At 42.4% G+C, this 21030-nt stretch overlaps 1 protein-coding gene across 1 annotated transcript in view; it reads right to left on the bottom strand.

Annotated features, from left to right (window-relative positions):
• RYR2 (ryanodine receptor 2) overlaps nucleotides 1-21030 on the bottom strand; it is a 1771220-nt gene that overhangs the window by 189290 nt on the left and 1560900 nt on the right. Inside the window, 2 exon segments of the mRNA XM_029593907.1 lie at nucleotides 10893-10979; nucleotides 15170-15302. Coding sequence (XP_029449767.1) covers nucleotides 10893-10979; nucleotides 15170-15302 — 220 coding nt within the window.

The raw sequence follows: 21030 nt of genomic DNA, 5'->3' as shown, positions 1-21030 counted from the left end.
CTGCTTCCTTTGTCTCATCATATTTGCTGTCACTGGTCCTGCCTCTTAGGCGTGGGGCTGTGCCTCTCTGCTCTTCTTAAAGGACCAGCAGTGGGCTGTCTTTCTAGGCTCCTCCTGCTGTCATCCAGGCGTTTCCTCTTCAGCCCTATAAAAAGGGCTTAGCCTTCAGTTCCTCTTTACCTTCACAAGGAGCCAGTCAAGACTGCTCATGGATCTTCAGTTCCTGCTCTTCATTCCAGGAGTCCTCCGTGATTCTTCATCGCTTTTTCAAGGCATTCTGTTCCTCGGTGGGCGTCCATGATTTTTAAACCTTCATCTGATCTTCGTTCCATGTTTTGGTCTCTCGTTGGATCCCGTCCTTTCGTCTCCAGATTTCCTGATGTCCACATCTCCAGATGTTCCAGTCTCCTTATGTCTTCTTCTGTCATGTTCCAGTCGTCCCTGTTGTCCTCCTCTCTAGAAGTCCCCTGATGTCTAGATGCCATATATGTCCTGATGTCCCGAGGGTACCGGTGTCCATTCCGATCCGATGTCCTCCTTTCCAACCCTGATGTTCCAAGTCTCGCTTCTGATGTCCTTTGTCAGGTTCCGATCCTGAAGTTTCGTCAGTCCTTAAGTTATGGATTCAGTTCACTCACCCCGGACCTCGTCTCCAGCTGACCGTTTCCTGGGAGTAACTCCGTTCCTATCCAGTGTCCACTTTCCTGGTGGCTGGAGTCCTCTTTAGACAGGATCTGCCTTCAAGCACTGCCCAGATTCCTTCCTTGTCCTGAGCCTCAGTCTTGTGCTCGCTTTGCTCTCCGCATGGTCTGCGACCAGCCTCTTCAGGTTGTATAGGGCGCGCCATGGAACAGGGTGGTCCATGACCAGCCCACGTCGGCTGTGTAGGGTGCCTTGAGGGGCAGTGCCTGTCTACGTCTCTGAGTATCCTGAGTCTTCCCAAGTTCCAAGTCCCCATCGGAGTATCCAGAATCCTCACCTGACTCTCTAGAATCCATCTCTGATCTTCAATCTACGTCTGAGCGTCTTCGTCTGAATTTCAAGCCATTTCATGTCTTCGTCTTGTCTGAGTCCAAGCTACCTTTGTCCTTGTTTCATCTGAGTTCTAAGTTCCGCGTTCCCTCGTGTCCTCTTCTAGCCAGAGTTCCAAATTTCCTCATGTCCTCGTCTCATCTGAGTCTCCAAGTACTTAGTGTCTTCGTCTCATTTAAGTTTCCAAGTATCAAGTGTCCTCATCTCATCTGAGTCTTCAAGTATCAAGTGTCCTCATCTTGTTTGAACTCCCAAGTATCAAGTGTCCTCATCTCGTCTGAGATCACAAGTGCCAAGAGTTCTTGACTCGTCTGAGTTCCAAGTACCAAGGGTCTTTGCCTCGTCCGAGTCTTCTTGTCCTCATCTCATCTGAGCTTCCAAGTACCAAGGGTCCTCATCTTGTCTGAGTTCCCAAGTACCAAGTGTCCTTGCCTTGTCTGAGTCTTCAAGTGTCCTCGTCTCGTCTGTTCTCCAAGTTACCTCTTGTCCTCGCCTCGTTTGAGTCTCCAAGTACCAAGATTCCTCATCTCGTCCAAATATCCAAGTGTCCTCGTCTTGTCTGAGTCCCAAGCTCCACATGTCTTCGACTCATCTGAGCCTCCGAGATTCCTTGTCTTGTTCAAGTCTTCAGCCTAGTCGAAGGCTGAAGCCCTGTCTTGTTCCAAGCTCCAGTACCATCGCCTGTCCTCGACCTCTGTCCGTCCTGCCGCATCTGCCGCTACACAGTGGCAAGTCCGAAAGGGCTATTGAGTGGCTGGAAGGCTACGCCAGAGACCAGCATAGCGTTGCTGGGTCTCTACTGGTGCGTGCAAGTTCGGTGGAGGATAGAGCGGTGGTCAGCCTGCACCTCCCATGCTGGGGCACATCTTGCCTGCCACAGTGCTTCCACGGAGCTCCTCTCTGCAGTCGCGTCGTGGCCCAAGGGCACACATCTCCCAGGAATCAGGAGCGCTCCCTCCCATGGATCCCAACACTTACTTCAGCCCCAGGACTGAAGTAAGTTTTGAAACAGAAGACAAAAAAGGAAAAAGGTAGGGGGGAAAGGGCAGGGGAGGTAGGGGAAGAGAAGGGAAGGTGGGGTGGGGAGGGGAGGGAAGTTCCCTCTGAGGCCTTCGATTTCAGAGCAGCCTGGGAGGGAACGGGAGAAGGCAGCGCGACCTGGCGTGGGCTCAGCACACATAATTGTGCACCCCCTTGTGCGCGCCAACCCCTGATTTTATAACATGTGCCTGCAAACCCTGTGGGAGTCCTCACTCTGGACAATGTTTTGGAAAATCACATTTTTCCCTTAACATGTTTTTAGCTGTGCAGATGAAAAGTTTATAACAAACAAAGAAACAAATGGAGGCATGGGAGTGAAAGGGTAGAGGGCCAGACAGAGAGAAAGAATCCCAGACTTCTACCTGCCTTCCTATTAAACATAAGAAAATTATTTGTACTACATTATTACAACTATTGCCTTTGCTAGATTGTCATATTACCTTTGCTGCATTGCTTTCTGGAGCATAATGTAGCATTAATAATAACACACTGTTTATTCTCCAATCTACAGTTGTGCTTCCTCAGAGTGTGAACATGATATGTAGTGCTTTGTGTAGCAGATTCTATTGGGTGAGAGGGGCTGCAGCATACTTTTTTTTTTTTGTATCCTGGTGTTTTACCACACCTATACAGAGTGAACTGTAACAGATGGAGAGGAGGTAAAATAATCCTCAATACAAGATTAAACTGCTTCAGAACAGTGACACATGAGACACTTGTGTCATAAGACTTCTTGCTCTGATTATTAGTCTTAAACATCTTTCATGGTGGCATACAGAAAAGAAAGTCATATTCTAAAGCTGTGTTTAATGTCCCCTGTGCATCTTTCATGTGTTCAGGGCAGAGATGCAGTAAATGAAGACATATTCTAAGCTCATGTTTACCGTATGTATTTATCCTTCACAATTCTATTACTATAGGTTTAGAATGATTTAATATCTAGAGGGCAATTATCAAAATAAACACAGGTATTACGTTGTATATTATACCCCTGGGACTGCCAGCATACTTTCAAAAGGCAACCCTATGTGGGTGTGAGGCCTCATTAGGTCCTTGCTAAGTTCTATTCCTTTCAAAGATCAGGTAGACAGTGTAAGGATGAGAGAAGCGTACTACTTATTCCTCAGCTCCCCCATGTGGGCTGCTGTAATGGTTGCTGTCTATCCCTATAAAAGGCGGAGAATCCTAGTGCGAGTGTGGATTCTTAGTTGTGTTTTGGAGTAATCAGGAGTGTTTCTTTTTAGTTCCTGTTTCTTTTCCTTCTGATTTTTATTTTGAGGAAATAAGAAGACCCTGTGGACCATCCACATTGGAGTTGGAGTTTAAGGAAATTAAATAAGGTGTGCACTTTAGTCTTTTTGAGAAAGAGTATGAGTTTCTATTTTTGGATTTAGTTGAAGGAAGCTTTTAACCCCCCTTCCTTCTACTTTGGACCAGACTGATACTATTGTTTTACCTGAGCCTCTCTACCTGAGAGAGTCAGATCTTCCCATTAGAAGTTAGGAAGGAGAAGTGGACCTCTATCCAATATTCAGGAGGAGAAAAGAAGTAAAGGCGAAGAGCGGCACCGCCACTGGTGTAGATCCACTCCAGTTATCCACCTAATATTTGAAGAAGGAGTTAAGAGGTACCCTTCAGGTACAGCAAGGAGTGAAAGGATCAGTGAAATGTGAGACTTTAATATCAGAACATCTGATCAAAGGTATTGGGAATTGAATTTAATCAACCATCCTTCAAGTGTAGCAATCCCTTAGGAAGAAGCTCTAAATCTACCTAGAAACAAGGAGAGAACTGGTTGGGAAAACCATTATTGAGTGTAACTGCAGAGTCACTGATTTGCTACGAATGAGTTTATGTAATGGACTGTATTGAGAAAGGACTTGTAAAGAGTTGTATATTCCACCTTAAAATCACCTATCATTAAAGTTCTATTGGAACCTCATCCTGAGTCCAGTTTGATTTTTACTATCTGCTATAGAGACTACGAAAGTACCCCTGGGGCGTAGGAAAGAATTCTCCCCCCTCCATGCCTTCCATTGAAAACGTGGGACTAGTGGACTCTATGAGAAGCGAAGATAGCTTAAGACCCAGGATTATCAGTTTGCTCATGGACTCCTAAAGAGGACCTCTGCCCAAGGATGGGCTGGTGGCACACAGAAGGCACTTAGTACCCATATATGTTAGTACCTACTTTGAAGCAGGGCAAACGTTCACACATGAAAAAAGGGTGCAAGAAGCTTTCAAAATGAAAGCCCCATGCATACTTTCCCTTCCCACGACCTATCTCTTCCCCTTACCTGTGTCTTTTCTTTAATGTGAATACTTTTTCTCATAGTGGGGGAGGGCTTACTTTTCAGCTGTTTACCTAGTTTTTTTTACCCGTGTAAAAAGCTTTGATAATTGTCCTCTATGAGTTCGAGTCATTGGCCAGATTGCAAAGTTAGCCGGATAAACGTATCCGGCTAACTTTGGTGGGACATTCAGTGACGCAGCCACACTTTTGAATATAGAAGGCTACCTTAAAGATAGCCATTTAAGTTTATCCAGCTAACTCTAGGGCAGTTCTACAGCATGACCAGAGATATCCGGCTAAATGCCTCTTTATGTTAATTGCAATGTGGGCAATTTTCAAATACCCTGTAGAGTTATGAACTACATGGGCAAATTTAAAGCATGTATTTCATTCAAATCTTCAACGTGGACAGGTAAAGGAATCCATATGCAATTGAAAATCACTGATGTGCATCCTGTTTTACCCCTCCTCCCTGCCCCCCCCCCTACAGGAATGCCTCTTTTTAATGCAGCTAAAAGTATGCAAGCTGAGGGATCCGCATATACTTTCAGCCACATTGGAGAAGGGCAACTGTCAGTCAGGCCATTTTACCTGGGTAAATACTTTGAAGATTGTTCTCCCTGAGGCCCCTGCTGAGTAACCCATCAAGTGAGAAAGTTACCTGGATAACTTTACCCAGATATTCAGCGGAACGCCCCCAGCTAAGGGTCACACTGACTATACCATGACAAAGTCACCAGGTAACTTCAGAACAGGTATTTACTCAGACTTACTCGGTTAATTTTGTCTGGGTAGTGCTGGATATCAGCAATGTCCGAACAAAGCGAAAAAAAGACCCAGGAACACCCCGAGCACTGCCTCTTCTTAGCCGGGTAAAGTTTGTGCAGGTAATGGGGTAGCCTAAGAAAATTTAATCAGGGAGCAGGGGGGAAAGCAAAATTGCTTACCTTGTAATAGGTGTTATCCCAGGACAGCAGGATGTAGTCCTCACATATGGGTGACGTCACTGACGGAGCCCTAGAGCAGGAAAACTTTCTGTCAAAGTTTCTAGAAACTTTTGACTGGCCCTGTGAGGCCACTGAGCATGCCCAGCATGCCATGATATTCTCTGCCACAGGGGTCTCTCTTCAGTCTCGTATGTAGCAAAAGCTTTAGCAAAAATAAAATAATAAAAGGTATGAGACCCAACTCCGCGGGGTGGCAGGTGGGTTTCGTGAGGACTACATCCTGCTGTCCTGGGATAACACCTATTACAAGGTAAGCAATTTTGCTTTATCCCAGGACAAGCAGGATGCTAGTCCTCACATATGGGTGATTAGCAAGCTAGAGGCTGAGTCATTCTTATATTGTACCAACAGCATACAACCTGTGCAACGAGCACAACAACTGGTGTACTGCTGGAAAGAATGAGGCAGCCTGAAATCACAGCAGGATGGATGTAGAAGGAGTTGGAGTTATATTGGAAATAAGTTCTTTAAGACAGATTGTCCATAGGCTGAATCTTGTCGTCCTTCTTTGTCCAAACAGTAAAGAGCTGCAAAGGTGTGAAGAGAACTCCATGTTGCTGCTTTACAGATGTCAAGAATTGGCACTGAACGATAGTGTGCTACTGAGGTTGACATTGCTCTTACTGAATGTGCCTTTACTCGCCCTTGGAGAGGAAGGCCTGCTCTTTCATAACAAAACTGTATGCAATCTGCTAACCAGTTGGATAGAGTATGTTTACCCACTGCTTTACCTGGTTTGTTTGGATCATAAGAAACAAACAATTGAGTTCATTTTCTGTGGACTGCCGTGCGGTTTAAGTAAAAGGCCAATGCACGCTTACAGTCCAGAGTATGTAAGGCCCGTTCCCCTTGGTGAGAATGAGGCCTTGGAAAGAATGTGGGTAAAACTATGGATAGGTTGAAAGATTGAGTGGTTGCAAGATCAAGCTTTCAACATCCATGCTGTCAGGGAAAGGGATCGAAGGTTGGGATGGCGCAACCGACCCTGATCCTGAGTTATGAGAGTGGGAGCTAGTCCCAGGCGAATTGGATCTCTGACTGAGAGGTCTAGAAGTGTGGGAAACCATACTTATCGAGGCCAATATGGGGCTATGAGTATCATGGACCCCCTGTCCTGTTGTAGCTTCACTAGAGTTTTGGTTATGAGCGGTATCGGAGGATACGTGTATAGTAGGCCTGAGTTCCAAGGGCGAGCAAACGCGTCCTTGGCTGGCTGGTTTTTCTGTTTGTGTAAGGAACAGAATTTGTCCACTTTGTGATTCAGGTGTGATGCAAAGAGGTCTACTGTTGATTGAACACATCGTTGAAAAATCCTGGTCGCTACTGAGGGATCCAGGGACCATTTTTGTGGGTGGAATTGACGACTGAGTCAATCCGCTAGTACATTTTGAATGCCTGCCAGATAAGTGGCCCGGAGAGACATTGAATGTGTTGGGGCCCAGGCCCAAATCTGTGCAGCTTCTTGACAAAGGAGCTATGAGCCCATACCTCCCTGTTTGTTGATGTACCACATGGCTACTGTGTTGTCCGTTTGGATCAGAACAGTCTTGTGTGAAAGGCAGTCCTTGAACGCATGCAGCACATAACGTATAGCTCGAAGTTCCAGGAAATGTATTTGATAAGTCACTTCGAGTTTTGTCCAAGTACCCTGGGTTTGGAGATTGTCTATGTGAGCTCCCCAACCCAAGGTGGATGCATCTGTAGTTAACGTTATCTGTGGGACTGGTTGTTGAAAAGGTAGGCCTTTTCGCAAGTTGTCCACGTTTGCCCACCAAAGTAGAGATAATCTTAGTTGCCTAGAGAAACCATCCTGAACTTTTCCTTTTTCAGAAATTTGTTGAGATTTCTGAGGTCAAGAATGGGACGTATGCCTCCGGTTTTCTTTGGAATGAGGAAATAACGGGAGTAGAATCCTCTGCCCTGCTGAGTCTGGGGCACTGGCTGTACAGCCCTGGCTCTCAGAAGAATGGATAATTCTGCTTGTAGATGGATTAGCTGAGAATTTTGTTGTGGGAAGAAACTCAGTGGAGATTCTGGTGGAATTGAGAGGAAATTGAGTTTGTAACCTCGACTGATGTTATTCTTAGCCAATGTGTGTGAAAATAGGATACTCTTCCTCCTACTGGCAGGTCTGGTCGAGGATTCTGGAGATGGACTTGTTCTCTGGCCTGTATTTCAAAAGCCCGCAGCTTGGCCTGTTTGTGGAGGAGGTTGCGGGTGAGTAGTTCTTGACTGTCTGGCCTGGGAACGCTGTTGTGGCCTAGTTGACCTACCCCTAGAGGCTTGGTGGTAGTTTCGCCTTGGCCTGTAGTATGGGCATCTGGTTTTTCTCCTAGGTTGTCGACGAGGAAGTTGTGTAGAGGGTTCTTGTGGAATCTGTGACAACTGACGTAAGGTCTCTGTATGTTCCTTAAGCTATTGTATGGCCTCTTGGACCTTTTCACCAAACAGGTTGTCCCCCACACATGGCAAGTCAACAGGTTTATCCTGGACCTCAGGCCTGAGGTCCGAGGTCTTAAGCCATGTCCATCTACGAGCAGTGATTCTAGCAGCTGCTGTTCTGGAAGCCGTCTCAAAACTGTCGTAGGCCGCCCTCACTTCATGTTTTTCGGCTTCTAGGACTTTATGGACTATGGCCTGTGCTGCCTCCTGAAATTTTGTAGGCAAAGAAGTGACAAATTCTTCCATCTGCTTCCAGAGATTTCTCTGATACTGTGTCATATACAGTTGATAAGAAGAGATTCTGGCATTCAGGATGGCGCCTTGATACACTTTTCTTCCAAGGGAATCCAGAGTCCGGTGTTCTTTACCCGGTGGTGTTGATGAGTGTGGGCGAATACGCTTAGATTATTTCTGGGCAGATTCCACTACCACAGATTGATGTGGTAGATGTGGTTTTTGGTATCCTGGAGCTGCCTGTACCAAATAGGTAGTATCTACCTGTTTGTTTCCTGCTGAGACAGAACATGGGTGCTCCCAGATCCGGTGTTGGAGATCTAAGAGTACTTCATGTATTGGAATAGCCAATACTTGCTTTGGTGGGTCAACAGACTGAAGGACTTCTAAAGTTTGTTGTCTTGTATCTTGTTCTGTAGTCAGCTTAAAAGGAATGGTGTCTGCCATATCCTGTATGAAGGTGGAAAAAGACAAATCTTCTGGTGGGGATTTTTTCCTTTGATCTGGAGGTGAAGGCTCAGACATGAAGTCTTCAGAAGATGTGACAGAGCGCTGATCATCCCAAGAATCATCTTGATCGTCTCTATATGGAGATCTTGGGGAAGACCTGGGTGGGTGATGAAGGCATGAAGGGCCTGGCTGTGGATCATCAGAGGGAAATAATGGAGAAGTGTCCTCCGATAGTTTTGGTGGAAGTTTGTCGATGACATCTTGATATCTTTGTAAAAGTCACTGAAAAAATGCCAGATCATGGGGTTCAGGATCTTCAGATGGTGGTTGCATCGATGGAATAGTGGTTGGTATCGATGCAAGCATTGTTGGAAGTGCCCTCAACGGTGTCGAAGACATCAACGGTGCTGGCATCGAGATCGGCCTCGAGGAGGTCGATGGAATTTGTGCGTAAATGGATGTCGATGCCGTGATGAATCTCGGTGCAGTTATCGGTTCCATGCTCGACCTCGGTATCGACATCAACACCGACATTGGTGGTACCACCGGCATCAGTAAGTTTACCGGCATTGATGCTGTATGCATCGGCGGGATCGCTGGAGTTATTTGTTGATCCTTTAAAGCATGTAAAACCGCTTGTCTGATGAGGTCAGACAATTCCGGCATTACAACTGATGGAACCAGAGCAGTTGTAAGCAGTGGTGGAGGCTGAGGTGTCAGATCCTGCACAGAGCCCTGTGGAGGATCTGGTATCGATGGTTGTGGCTGAAGAGGCCCAGGCGCTGAAGCAACCGATGTTTCTTGGTTCCGTGGCCGCTTCGCCGTCAATTCTTCCTGGGGAATGGATCCGGACGTCGATGAACGTCGATGTCGATATTTTGTTTTATGTTGATTGGCAGACTTCGTCGATGCCATGGACAACAGTGGGGACGGATGATCTCCCGATCCTTCTGAGCGAGGTTTTTTAAGTAAGACGCGCTTAGTAGCTCCGGCAGGAGATGACTTCGATGACGTCGAGGGAGATGGAATAAGTTGTAGGTGGAACAAATGTTCCATTTTTTCTTGCCTAGCCTTTCTTCCCTTCGCCGTCATCTCCGCGCATTTTGGACAATTGTTAACGTCATGTTTTTCACCTAGACACATTACACACTCTAAGTGTGGGCCGGTGATCGACATTGTTCTGTTACATACAGGGCATTTTTTGAAGCCCATAGCCATTTTTAGGTCGACAGCCGTCGATGAAAGAATGGGAATTCGTGAGAAAAAAATATTTTACTCAAAGAGCAAAATATGAAAACTCATTGGAGACTCATTGGAAACCCCGAGAGACTCCAGTGAGAGAGAATATTATAGAAAATATGTGACTTTTCAGTCAGAAATTGTTGTGAGAGACTCGCAATGGCTCCTGCTCCATGATGCCTACAGCAGTGCGGAAAAACGAAGACTGAAGAGAGACCCCTGTGGCAGAGAATATCATGGCATGCTGGGCATGCTCAGTGGCCTCACACGGCCAGTCAAAAGTTTCTAGAAACTTTGACAGAAAGTTTTCCCGCTCTAGGGCTCCGTCAGTGATATCATCCATGTGTGAGGACTAGCATCCTGCTTGTCCTGGGATAAATATTGAAATCATGGGTTTTGTCTGGCTAACTCCAAAAGTTATCCAGACAAACCCTTTTGGATACAGACCTCAATATATATATATATATATATATATATATATATATATGTTTTTTTGCGCTGAAGCACATCTTCCAAACCCTTGATCTTTTTTTTTCCAAGGTCTCTTCTTATTTCATTTTGCACCACTCCTGGTCTATCTATCCTGTTACAGATTTTCATAGCATCTGCAAACAGCTGTATTTTTCACTCAACTCCTTCCACAGTGACTCTGATACAGATACCAAAAAGTACTGGTCCCTGCAAATCATGCCCTGAGACACACCGGTGCTCACATTACTTTCTCTACAGCAGATTCCATTTGCTACCATACTCTTGAGTTCTGTTGCTCAGCCATCTCCTCATCCAGTAAAATACCTTTCTGTCTTTTTGCTAAGCTGGTTTGTTTGATTGCCAGGTTAGGGATGTGGAACAATGTCAATTTAATTGAATATTTGCAGACAATGTAGAAGTTCATTCTCATGTTCTTATAACTGCAAAATCATTTCCACTTTCTAAACTTGATAAGCACTGAGTCTTTTGGAGACAAACACAGGGATGTCAATTTTCAAACAGCCCACATTTGGAAACTGTCAAAAATATGTGTAAGTTACACCAAGACAACTTCTCTTGTGTGAAAACAATCTCACTCTGCAGATTTTTAGCTGTGTAGTTTGTGCCTTCAATGCGGCGACTGGGCCAAGCTATTATTGATGGGATTCAGCATGCAAACTTACCTTGTAAAAGAGCAGAATGAAGTTGATGGCAAAGGCAACAAATAATGCTAACATCCTCATGTTATAGAAATTGCGGGCAAAATAGTTCTAAAAAGTAAAAGAAAGAAAAACCTCCATTAGCCTTTGTATGTTTCTCAAGAATGGTTCTTCATAATGGTCTACTGTGGCACAGAATGTACAAATATAATGCAATAGAATTTCTATATAAAACATTACCTTATGCTACATAATGATTATTATTAAATGATTTAATTATTTGCATGCATTCTTTCTACTAATGGGATAATCAATAATATAATCATGAGGTTACATGATGTAATTTTCAAAAGAATTTATGCACATACAACTACATTTTACACACATAAATAGGCTTTTGAAACTGCTACTTGCATGCGTGTAACTCCTTTGAAAAATCACTCCATAAGGTTAAATTTTCATAAGGTTTTACGCTCGTAAATGGGCTTTTGAAAATTGCTATGATATATGCTACTTTTATACATGTAACACCTTTAAAAATTCACTCCATAGTGTAGGCATGATACTTTTAACTTATTTGGATTTCTATGTAATATTATAAGAAATATGGAAAAAATCATATATTTGGGAAAAACTTTGGGTGCTAGACATTGTGTATAAGATAGCCAGCAAATATTCACATAAGTTATTCTAATTTTCAAAGCAGACTTGTATGCATAAGTCTGCTTTGAAAAATATCCCAGAAAAACTACATGCACACAATTACATCTGCTATTTGGTGCACATAGTTTTGTAGACTGAATTTGTGTGTAGATCAAAAAGTGCGTGCATAAGTCCTAATCCTGTCCAGACTTCATCCCCCAGAATGCCTTTCCACTGTGCACATAAAAGTACATATGTACAATGTGCATGAACATTATTTTATATGTGCAATGGTCTCACGATTTTCTAAAGGGCAATTTCTGCTGGAAAAGTGCTATGAGTAATTATAACAAACTATGTAACCGTAAATTATTGGCACCTATTTAGTGGATAGAATTCAAGATTTTTTTCCAACGTTAATATTTGTGCCTTATTGTAAACCGTTGTGATAGTACCTAGCTTAAAGACAGTATAGAAACATTTTTAAATAAATAAATAAATAAACTTTACCAGTAGAAGTCCCATCTACAGCTCCCACTTCAGGGAGTCAAAACCCAAACCTCTCTTCACTAAATCTCTCTGAACCTCCCCAACTAGATAATGCATTCCTTTCAGCAAGGAAACCAGAGGTTACTTACAAGTGCCTTAGCTCTAGTGCTTCTGCATGATACTCCACGATGTGATCATTCAAGGCTGACACTAGCACAGAAGAATCCTTCTTTGATGAGTGGAAAGAGTAGGATAGTTCCCTGTACCTGAACCTCTTCTTAGGCTTAAACTCCAAGGAGTGTGACTAGCCCCCTTGTCACCAATTAACTACCAGTAGCTCCCTGGTGCTTCAGTGCTAATATCTTCAGCGCTGATGCGGTGTTGGACTTTGAATTTGAGCCAAAAATGTTCAGTAACTTCTGTCTCTGAAGCTCAATGGCCTTATGTGAAAACTTAGCACAGATGCTGCAACTAGGGATGTTATGGTCTAGTGTCAGACATCTAATGCAATCTTAATGATAATTCATTATGGACATCTTTCAAATGGACGTGGGGTACCTCTTGAAGCCACTGGGTTGCTTCGTGCCCCACTGAGCAGAGGATTGCAACATATCATCCACGATGATGCTTAGATCCTTTTTCTGGGTGGTGACTGCCAAAGTGGAACCTTGCACTGGGTAGCTATTATTTGGGTTGCTCTTCCCCGCGTGCATCTCTTTGCATGTCATCTGCCATTTTGATGGCCGGTCTCCCAGTCTCACAAGGTTCTCTTGCAATTTCTCACAATCCTCTTGTGATTTAACAATTTAGAACAATTTGGTATCATCAGAAAATTTGATCAACTTACTCATTGTTCCCATCTCTAGGTTATTTATTAATTTCCCTTCTCAAGTAAGAGACCTAGGAGCCATTATCGACAACAATTTGAACTTGAAAGCTTTTATAAGCCGCACCACCAAGGACTGCTTTTATAAACTACAAGTATTGAAAAGAATTAAGCCTCTTTTCCACTTTCAAGACTTCAGAACCATACTTCAAGCAATAATCTTCACAAAATTAGATTATTGTAACGCCATACTTCTGGGCCTTCCATCCTCATACACCAAACCTGTTCAGATGGTACAAAACACCGCGGCTAGAATCCTCACAAATTCCAAAAGAAGAGACCACATCTCACCCATTTTAAAAAATCTTCACTGGCTCCCCATCCAAGCCAGAATCATCTACAAATCCATCACCATCATTTACAAGGCAATCCATCACCTTACATCCCTGGACCTTCAATATCCAATCAGCCTTCATACCTCGCAAAGACCAATCAGAGAAGTCCACCGAGGAGCCCTCCAGGTACCGAACACAAAATCCACCCGTCACACAACGGCTAGAGATCGGGCATTCTCGACAGCCGGACCCTCACTTTGGAACTCCATCCCCACAAATCTGCGCTCAGAACCCTGCCTACCAACTTTCCGCAAAAGTCTTGTTTGAAAAGCCTACCTGGCTTTTCAAACAAGCCTTCCCGGACAACTCATAACCGCCTCCAATTCCTTTAACAATGCTTCCATTTGGTTCTGTAAATAATCACTAAGTTATTTATTTTATCCCCATACAGTTCTTTTACTCCTCCCCGTTCATCTTTTCTTCCTCTCCCAGTTTTATACCCCTGTTTTTTGTAACTGCTTCCCCCTCGCACCAGTTTAGTTCTATTGTTCGATGCACCCCTTGTTTCTATGTAAACCAGCATGATGTGACCTGGTCATGAATGCCAGTATATAAAAAATCTAAATAAATAAAATAAATAAATAAAAAAATTTGTTAAAATGCAGCAGTTGCAGTACAGATCCCTGGGGCACTCTGCTATTCACCTTTCTCCATTGAGAAAATCGACCATTTAGATCTTCTCTTTCTTTTCTATCTTTTAACCAGTTCTCAATCCACAATAGAACATTGCCTTCAATCCCATGACTCACTTAGTTTAATTTTTTCCTAATCCAAATCTGTCATCTTGCCAATTACAATCAGAAAAATCTAACATTTTATTACAAAATTACATAAAAACTAATCTCTGTTGAACAAGTACATAGAGAGGTTTTTATTAAAAAGTTTGCCTGATAACTTTTAAGTTACCTGGACAAACCCTGAGATTTATATTTCCTGCCATGCCAAATGGTGAAATTTTACCAAGGTATCATTTTATCTGGCTAAAATTTCTCCAGATAAAAAGAAGGGAATTCCAAGAGTGTGACCTAAATTTAAATAGGTAACACTAATATTCATTTCTATTTGAATAAATTTAGGGGGCTTACAGCCTCATTTTCTAAAGTATTGCAGGCCTGTGATACTTTAGAAGATAAGGGGCGGGGGGCCGAAATGGAGGGCGGGTCTGCGCTAGCCAGCAGCGATCACACCGTTGCGGTGCGATCGCTGCCGGTTTCGCACCCAATAGTGCCACCATAGGAGGTGTAGCTATTGGGAGCAAAATAGGCAGCGAAAAGGCACTTACCTTTTCGCTGTGCGCACCGTCGTCACGGAGTCGGCCCCGGTGACACCCCGACTCCTCCTCTTCCGGGGCCGATTCCGCCCCTATTTTGGTATCGCACGCGAAAAGGGACATTTCGCGTGTGAAACGTCCCTTACCGCGTGCGATACATTTGGAAAATGAGGCCCTGAGTCTGGTTGGGTAAATCACAGTACCTGGGTAACTTTAGGTATGTTTTTTCAGCAGTAGACTTACATGGGTAAGTCCCAATGAATATCCTGGCTAAAGTTACACATTGTTTAATACAGACTTCAGAGTCTAAGCAAGAAATATGCAGTGTCTGTGCCTAAAACAGGTGCGCTACATTTTCATATGTGGAATAAAGTTCTTCATTCATTAGATACACATAAAAAAACCCTACTTTTTATTTCAAAGACATTCTTTATGTCATGGATGCCTTAGGAAGTTTTGATTCACAGTTTTCATTCATTTGCTATCTTTTGAATCATGTACCAAATAGTTTCTTTTCATACAATTATAATCAAAACAATCTCCCTCCACTACTGCAAATTTAGGCATAAAATGTATTTTAATATGCATATAATATTGGCTTATTATACTTGAGGGGAAGCCTTTATAGCTTGCTAGAATGAACAAAATAAGAATCTATCTAATACAGGCAATATCTTACGAGAAGTTTCTGTTGGTATGCTATGATCTTCTTCCAGAAGGCTGATTCCTGTACATCTGGGTCTCCAGATCTGGGAGTGTGAAGCTGCCTAATTTTTGGCTTGGCCTTTTCTTCTTTTTTGCCATTTTCTTCCCTAGGAACATAAAAACAATCTATGAATTCAGTATAAAGCTTCAGTTTCATTGAAGGGGGATCTATTAAAAGCAAGCCTGAATCGCATATCCTTCCTGGCATAGAGTTTGTAACCAGAGTTTGGTAGAAATAAAGACCAGCAAACAAGGTGGACTAATTTAATACATTTGCTACTTGTATTGATTCAATAAAAGGTTTCACAGACTTTTTAGTTAACCTTTAGCGTTATGCATCCAAGAGGACTAACAAGGCAACCACACTACTTGAAAACTAGCCTTTATAACTGTAAAAGTTATTTTGGCATTACCCACCAAATAACAGTATACTTCTGGTGATCTCAAGTATCACTGATATTGTACGTTTATTATATGCATGTGATTTTAGATTCATGCGAGAGTTTAGTAATTAAAAACTTTGCTTAATATATTTTGGCCTGTTTGCTAGTTTGGCAATTCATAAAAATGGAAAACTGTAAAAACAGGAATGAACACAACTGAAATACAATAGATCGTTAGGTGATTTATAAAGTCATTGTCAACTACCCAACTGAACAGCTAACATTCAACCCACAATTATTGCCACTTCATTTGGAAGTCAGTGATAACTTATAAAATATATAAATATACACTTTTGAATGGTTTGTCAAAGGCAGTGAACTGAAAAATTAAATATTGTGATTGGTTGAGCAACACTGAGTGATTATCTACAGCAAACTATTTTGCCATTCAGACTCGTATCCTTGGTCTCAGCTTTTGCCTTTGAAGCAGCACTGCAATCTCGGATGTATTGCTCTCTTTGCAACAGTACTGAAGTACTGCCACTGCACGGAAGAGAAGAGGAGATTATATTAGAAGGCCAGATTTCTAACTCAGAATGTCAACAGTTTCCAAGCTCTTTCTGGTAAGGACCCACTGAAGAGCTGTGGCAAAATCATGAGAAATGATAAATTAAATGATTCCAAATCAACTTCTGCCATAGATTTGTGATATAATATCAATGCTGTAAAAATAAAGCAAGGGGGGGGGGGGGGGGGGGGGGGGGGGGGGGGCGGCCACGTGTCAAGATGGCACCCTGAACAGACATGCGAGTTTGTGCTCCTGCGACTTACCTGTAAACTTTTCTCGTTTGTTTGTTATACACCTCTTCTATGGCTATGGGCAAGAAGAAGGGAATGGAGAGACATTATCCATCTGCAGGAACGTCCCGGCAGACCACCATACCTGAGTTCTCGACAATTCTGCCTGTGCTGACATCAAAAGCAAACTTAGCCTGTTCTGGCACTGCCAGTCCATCAATGGCTAAAGCATTGCTGAGCCCCGTAGATTAGTCGACACTGAGGCCCCCCCTGGTGCTGCCGACTGTGCAATGGCTTAGGAATCCATTGCTGCCACCATGTCATCGCCTTGCTCCCCATTATTGGTGGAACTCATCAGGATGTGGTGGAGGAGTTTCAGCATCCCCATGTGCTGGAGAGACAGTCAGGAGGAGCGGTGGCTGAAGTTTTGGTGCTGGATGAAGTTTCCTTGTTGTCAGGGGCCATGGGAATTGGCTCACAGGAGGTCCAGGAAGTTATTTCATCCCTCCAGGTTAGACTGGTGGTATCTGCACCAGCTTCTGTGACGTTAGACAGTCTTTGGTATGTAATGGAAACCTTAGAGCAGTCTGTTTCCTCATTGGTCACCATTACTTAGGATATTCATTCAAAATTTTGCAATCAAGATCAACTACCATTTCCAATTTGGAGGCCTCTGTTTCCCATATTAAGGAAGTATAAGTCAAACAAATTGTGGTCTTAACTTCTGTTTTACGCAGGCCAGAAAATTTGGAAAGTTCTGCCTAGAATTTGTTTTTGTGTGTTCTAAATTTTCCTCAAACGCCTATGTTATCATTTATTGAGATGTTCAAATCTTCTATGAAAGATATGTTACAAATTTCTGAACCAGCACTGCCTCCTATTCTAAAAATCTTTTATTTACCATCTGCCAGGGAGAATTTGGATAAAGGAGAACAGAGCACCCTTTTGAATTTAACTGACTTTCTGGAAAACTCTTGGACACAGGCTTTCTCCTGAGATACTTTGTTGGTTTTGTTTGTGTTTTGGCAAATTAGGACCCATATTCTTCATTTCTTTTTTCTTCATTGTTAAACTTCATTTAAGGGTGGGAAGATTTGGATGTTTCCAGATTTTATTAGGGTAACGCAGGAATGAAGCAGCAAATTTTTGGCCATGAGACTTGAAGTCATTTCTTTGGGGGCCTCTTGTATAATTAGACACCCTTGCAAGTGCTTGGTAGTTTTGAATGCTGTTAGATATACTTTCGTTGAACCCCCTCAGCTGAGGGATTTCATCGATGCTTGATCCAATGCTGCTTCCTTGCCCTCTCAGTGCGTTCGCTCTATATGAGAAGGCAGATTTGTTTAGGCTGTGATCCTTTGTATTCTGTTTTCTTATATTGTAGGTTGTTTTTCCCAATACCTTTTTCTCCCCCCACCCTTAATATATTGTAGTCTTTTGTGGGTCCTGTACCTCAGTTTGCATTGTACTGTATATTTTGTGCCTTTATGGTGCTTGTATAACCTTCTTTTCTTTCAAATATGTAATGTTTGAATTGTTTGTTCAAATTTAATAAAAGTAAAGGGAAAAAAGAAAATAATGCAAATGCAATTTTACAGCTTTTTTTGCACGAATGACTGGGAATCTATAAAATAATACAGTCATTAGGAATGAAAAAGCCAATGTAAATGTCACAAATATTGCCCCTTAGATTTACAGCACTATTTCCTACAGGCATGATCACTATTTAGAGGGCTGAAATCTTGTAATGAGCTTGAATAACCCAGTTTGAGGGTGGAAAGGAGGCTGAGGTGAATACCTATTCAGGTAGGCCGGCATGCAAAAGTGTTTGCTAGCAAGTGTGAGCAAGCATTCCAATTATGATAACAACATACCTCAACATCATCACACTAGCCTTCATGCTAAATTAAGACTATCCAATCATGCCACCCTTACATTTTAATAACCCTTCTCTACATCAACTTACCCCAAAGTTTTATGTCGCTCATATTAAATATATTTATTTATTTTTATTTATTTTAAGTTTTTCTATACCGGCATTCGCGATGGGTATCGCATCATGTCGGTTTACAATTAACAAGTGAAAAGGTAACAAGAGGTCATAAATAACAATAAATAACATAAATTAAAAAGGTAGTAGTAATAGTAACAATATATGCATATTGCATAACATATTGCATATTGCATATTGCATAGCATATTGCATAACATATTGCATAACATATGCATAACAATATATGCATAACAATATATGCATATTGCATAACATATGCATAACAATATATGCACACAATAATACAAATATGTGTTTTTTTCCCCCCTTTATTATGTACCAAGTTTCCCCATGTATTCTGATCCAAGTTTTATGCCCTGTTCTATGTAATTGCATTCTCACATGCCTGTTTTTCAGTTACAATGTAAACCGAGACGATATGTAAAATTTTACATGAATCCCGGTATAAAAAATGTTAAATAAATAAAATAAATATATTGTGGGAAAAAAGGTGGGGAAGTCGCACAGAGTCAGCACAATCTAAGGGAAAGATGCAAAAAATGTGTGCCTACACTGCTATCTCCATGCCATTTCATTTGTATATATTTTGAAACGCTTACTCCCTTCAGGTTGATAGGATCAGTGAGGAAATCCCCCAAACTAACACAAACAAAATGGTTTATTTCAGACAGAAAACAAACAATCAATGCTTTTATAAGCTGAAGGCCATATGAAACTGCTGGCATCCAATGTCAACATGCTTCCAAAAGTAAAATAACCCCCTCTTCCACTTTTTCCCCATCAACACAGGTTGATATTCAAAGCCTTTGTTCAGTTAACTGTTGGAGTTAGCTGGACAAAACATGACATCTAAACATTTCCCCCATCTACTAGCTACATTTTATCCAGTTAAGTCATTACCTAGCTAAAATATATCCAAATAAAAAGAGGAAGTGCGGGGAGGATTCCGGGGACATGGCTAAAATTTAGATGGCTAGCATCAATATTCAGCACTAACCAGACAAAATTATACAGCTAACTCTGGTCAGAAAATAGCTGTCCTATAGTTAGCAGGACAATTTAAATAAAAAATGCCTAGCATGTGCTAGTTTTCACACCCACCCTGATTCCCTACCTTTAAAAAAGAGTGTTGGACAAATATCCACTCTCATCCCCCTCCTTGAACCTCCAAAAGTGGCCCTATGGACTGAATACTAAGAGGCTGGTAAGCTGACAAGTTATCTAGCTAAAGATAGCTGCATAACTTGTCCTTGGTTTTCAGTTAAATAAACTTCCCACTGAATATATGCGCTTAAAGTTATGTGGCTATAGGTAGCTGGATATCTTAAAAACCTAGCTGGCTGTGTTTGAATATAAGTAGTTAGGCTTCAAAGTTGTCCAACTGTGTGTGGCTGGATTATTTGCCATTTAACCAGGTATATTCAAAAGATATGTGATTAAGAGGCAGCAAAACGACAGGCAAAAATAAAATCTAGGCCCGAACTCCGAACTCCCCAACCTAGAAAACAGTTTCAAATAATTAGGCCAGTAGCACCCAACTTCCCTCTCACACCCCAACCCCAACATTAAAATAAATTAAGCAGGGGGGCTAGTGCCCCAAGGCCAGCCCCTTTCCTTCTCTGTGTTTTCATACAAAAGATAATCCTCTCCTTTCCCATCTCGCCACCCACCAACAATATCTAATCCATACACCAGAATTCCCTTTCCTCAAACTCCCAGGATATCTCCCCTGAATCCAAAAAACCCCAGCCAGGAATGGAAGTCTCTTACCCACTCCTAGCACTTCTAGGATTGCTAAGGGGCTGATGCAATAATTTTCACGGAAAGTGGGCGCTGACTTTTCAGTGCCTACTTTCTTAATGCACGCATGGCGCCGGCAAGGGGGGCACCATGCAATAGGCAAATTAGGAGGTTGTGGCGGCCGCCGGTTCGGAAGACCAACACCGGTAAACTCGGCATCGGTTTTCATAACCGGCCGTCTGCCAGTAATGAAAACGGATGCACTTCATAACTCAGCAGTCTGCTGAGGTATTTTTTGGGTTTTTTTGGTTTTTTACTGAAGAAGTACAAAAAAGCAATTTTTTCTGCTTTTCTGTTCTTCTTTTACATGCGATCAGCTATTAATGCCAGCTCCAGGCAGGCGTTAATATCTGAGCGATAAATGTCTGAGACGCACATTTATTTTATTGCATGCATAGTGAATGAGTAATAGCCTCATTCACATGCATTTGCATGTGATGAGCTCTATCTCATTCACTCCGCGTTGGATACGCGTTAAATAGGCGCTAATCCCCCTATTGCATTAGGGGGTGGATTAGCGCCTATTTAACCCGCGTCCAACTGCGTGTTAAACGGTGCGCTCGGCTGAGCACACTGTATTGCATCGGTTCCTAAGTTAGCTGGATAACTTTATCCCACCCCAAAATGCCCTCGGAATACCCTTTTTTATCCTGCTATTTTTTTGCCGAATAATGACTTGTCAGCTAAAATCTAGTTGGATAAGAGGATCAATATTCAAAAATTTACCATTTAGCTGGATAACTTGTGAGTTATTTGGCTAAATGCCTTTGAATAATGATGTTTAAATGCAGTAGAGCTGACAGCTCCTGACATATTAATATTAATGTATTCACATCATTC

Source organism: Rhinatrema bivittatum, chromosome 3 (assembly GCF_901001135.1).
Source record: "Rhinatrema bivittatum chromosome 3, aRhiBiv1.1, whole genome shotgun sequence".
Classification (NCBI taxonomy): Eukaryota; Metazoa; Chordata; class Amphibia; order Gymnophiona; family Rhinatrematidae; genus Rhinatrema; species Rhinatrema bivittatum.
Note: the sequence above shows the minus strand (reverse complement) of the source record. Positions and strands in the feature narration are given on the sequence as shown.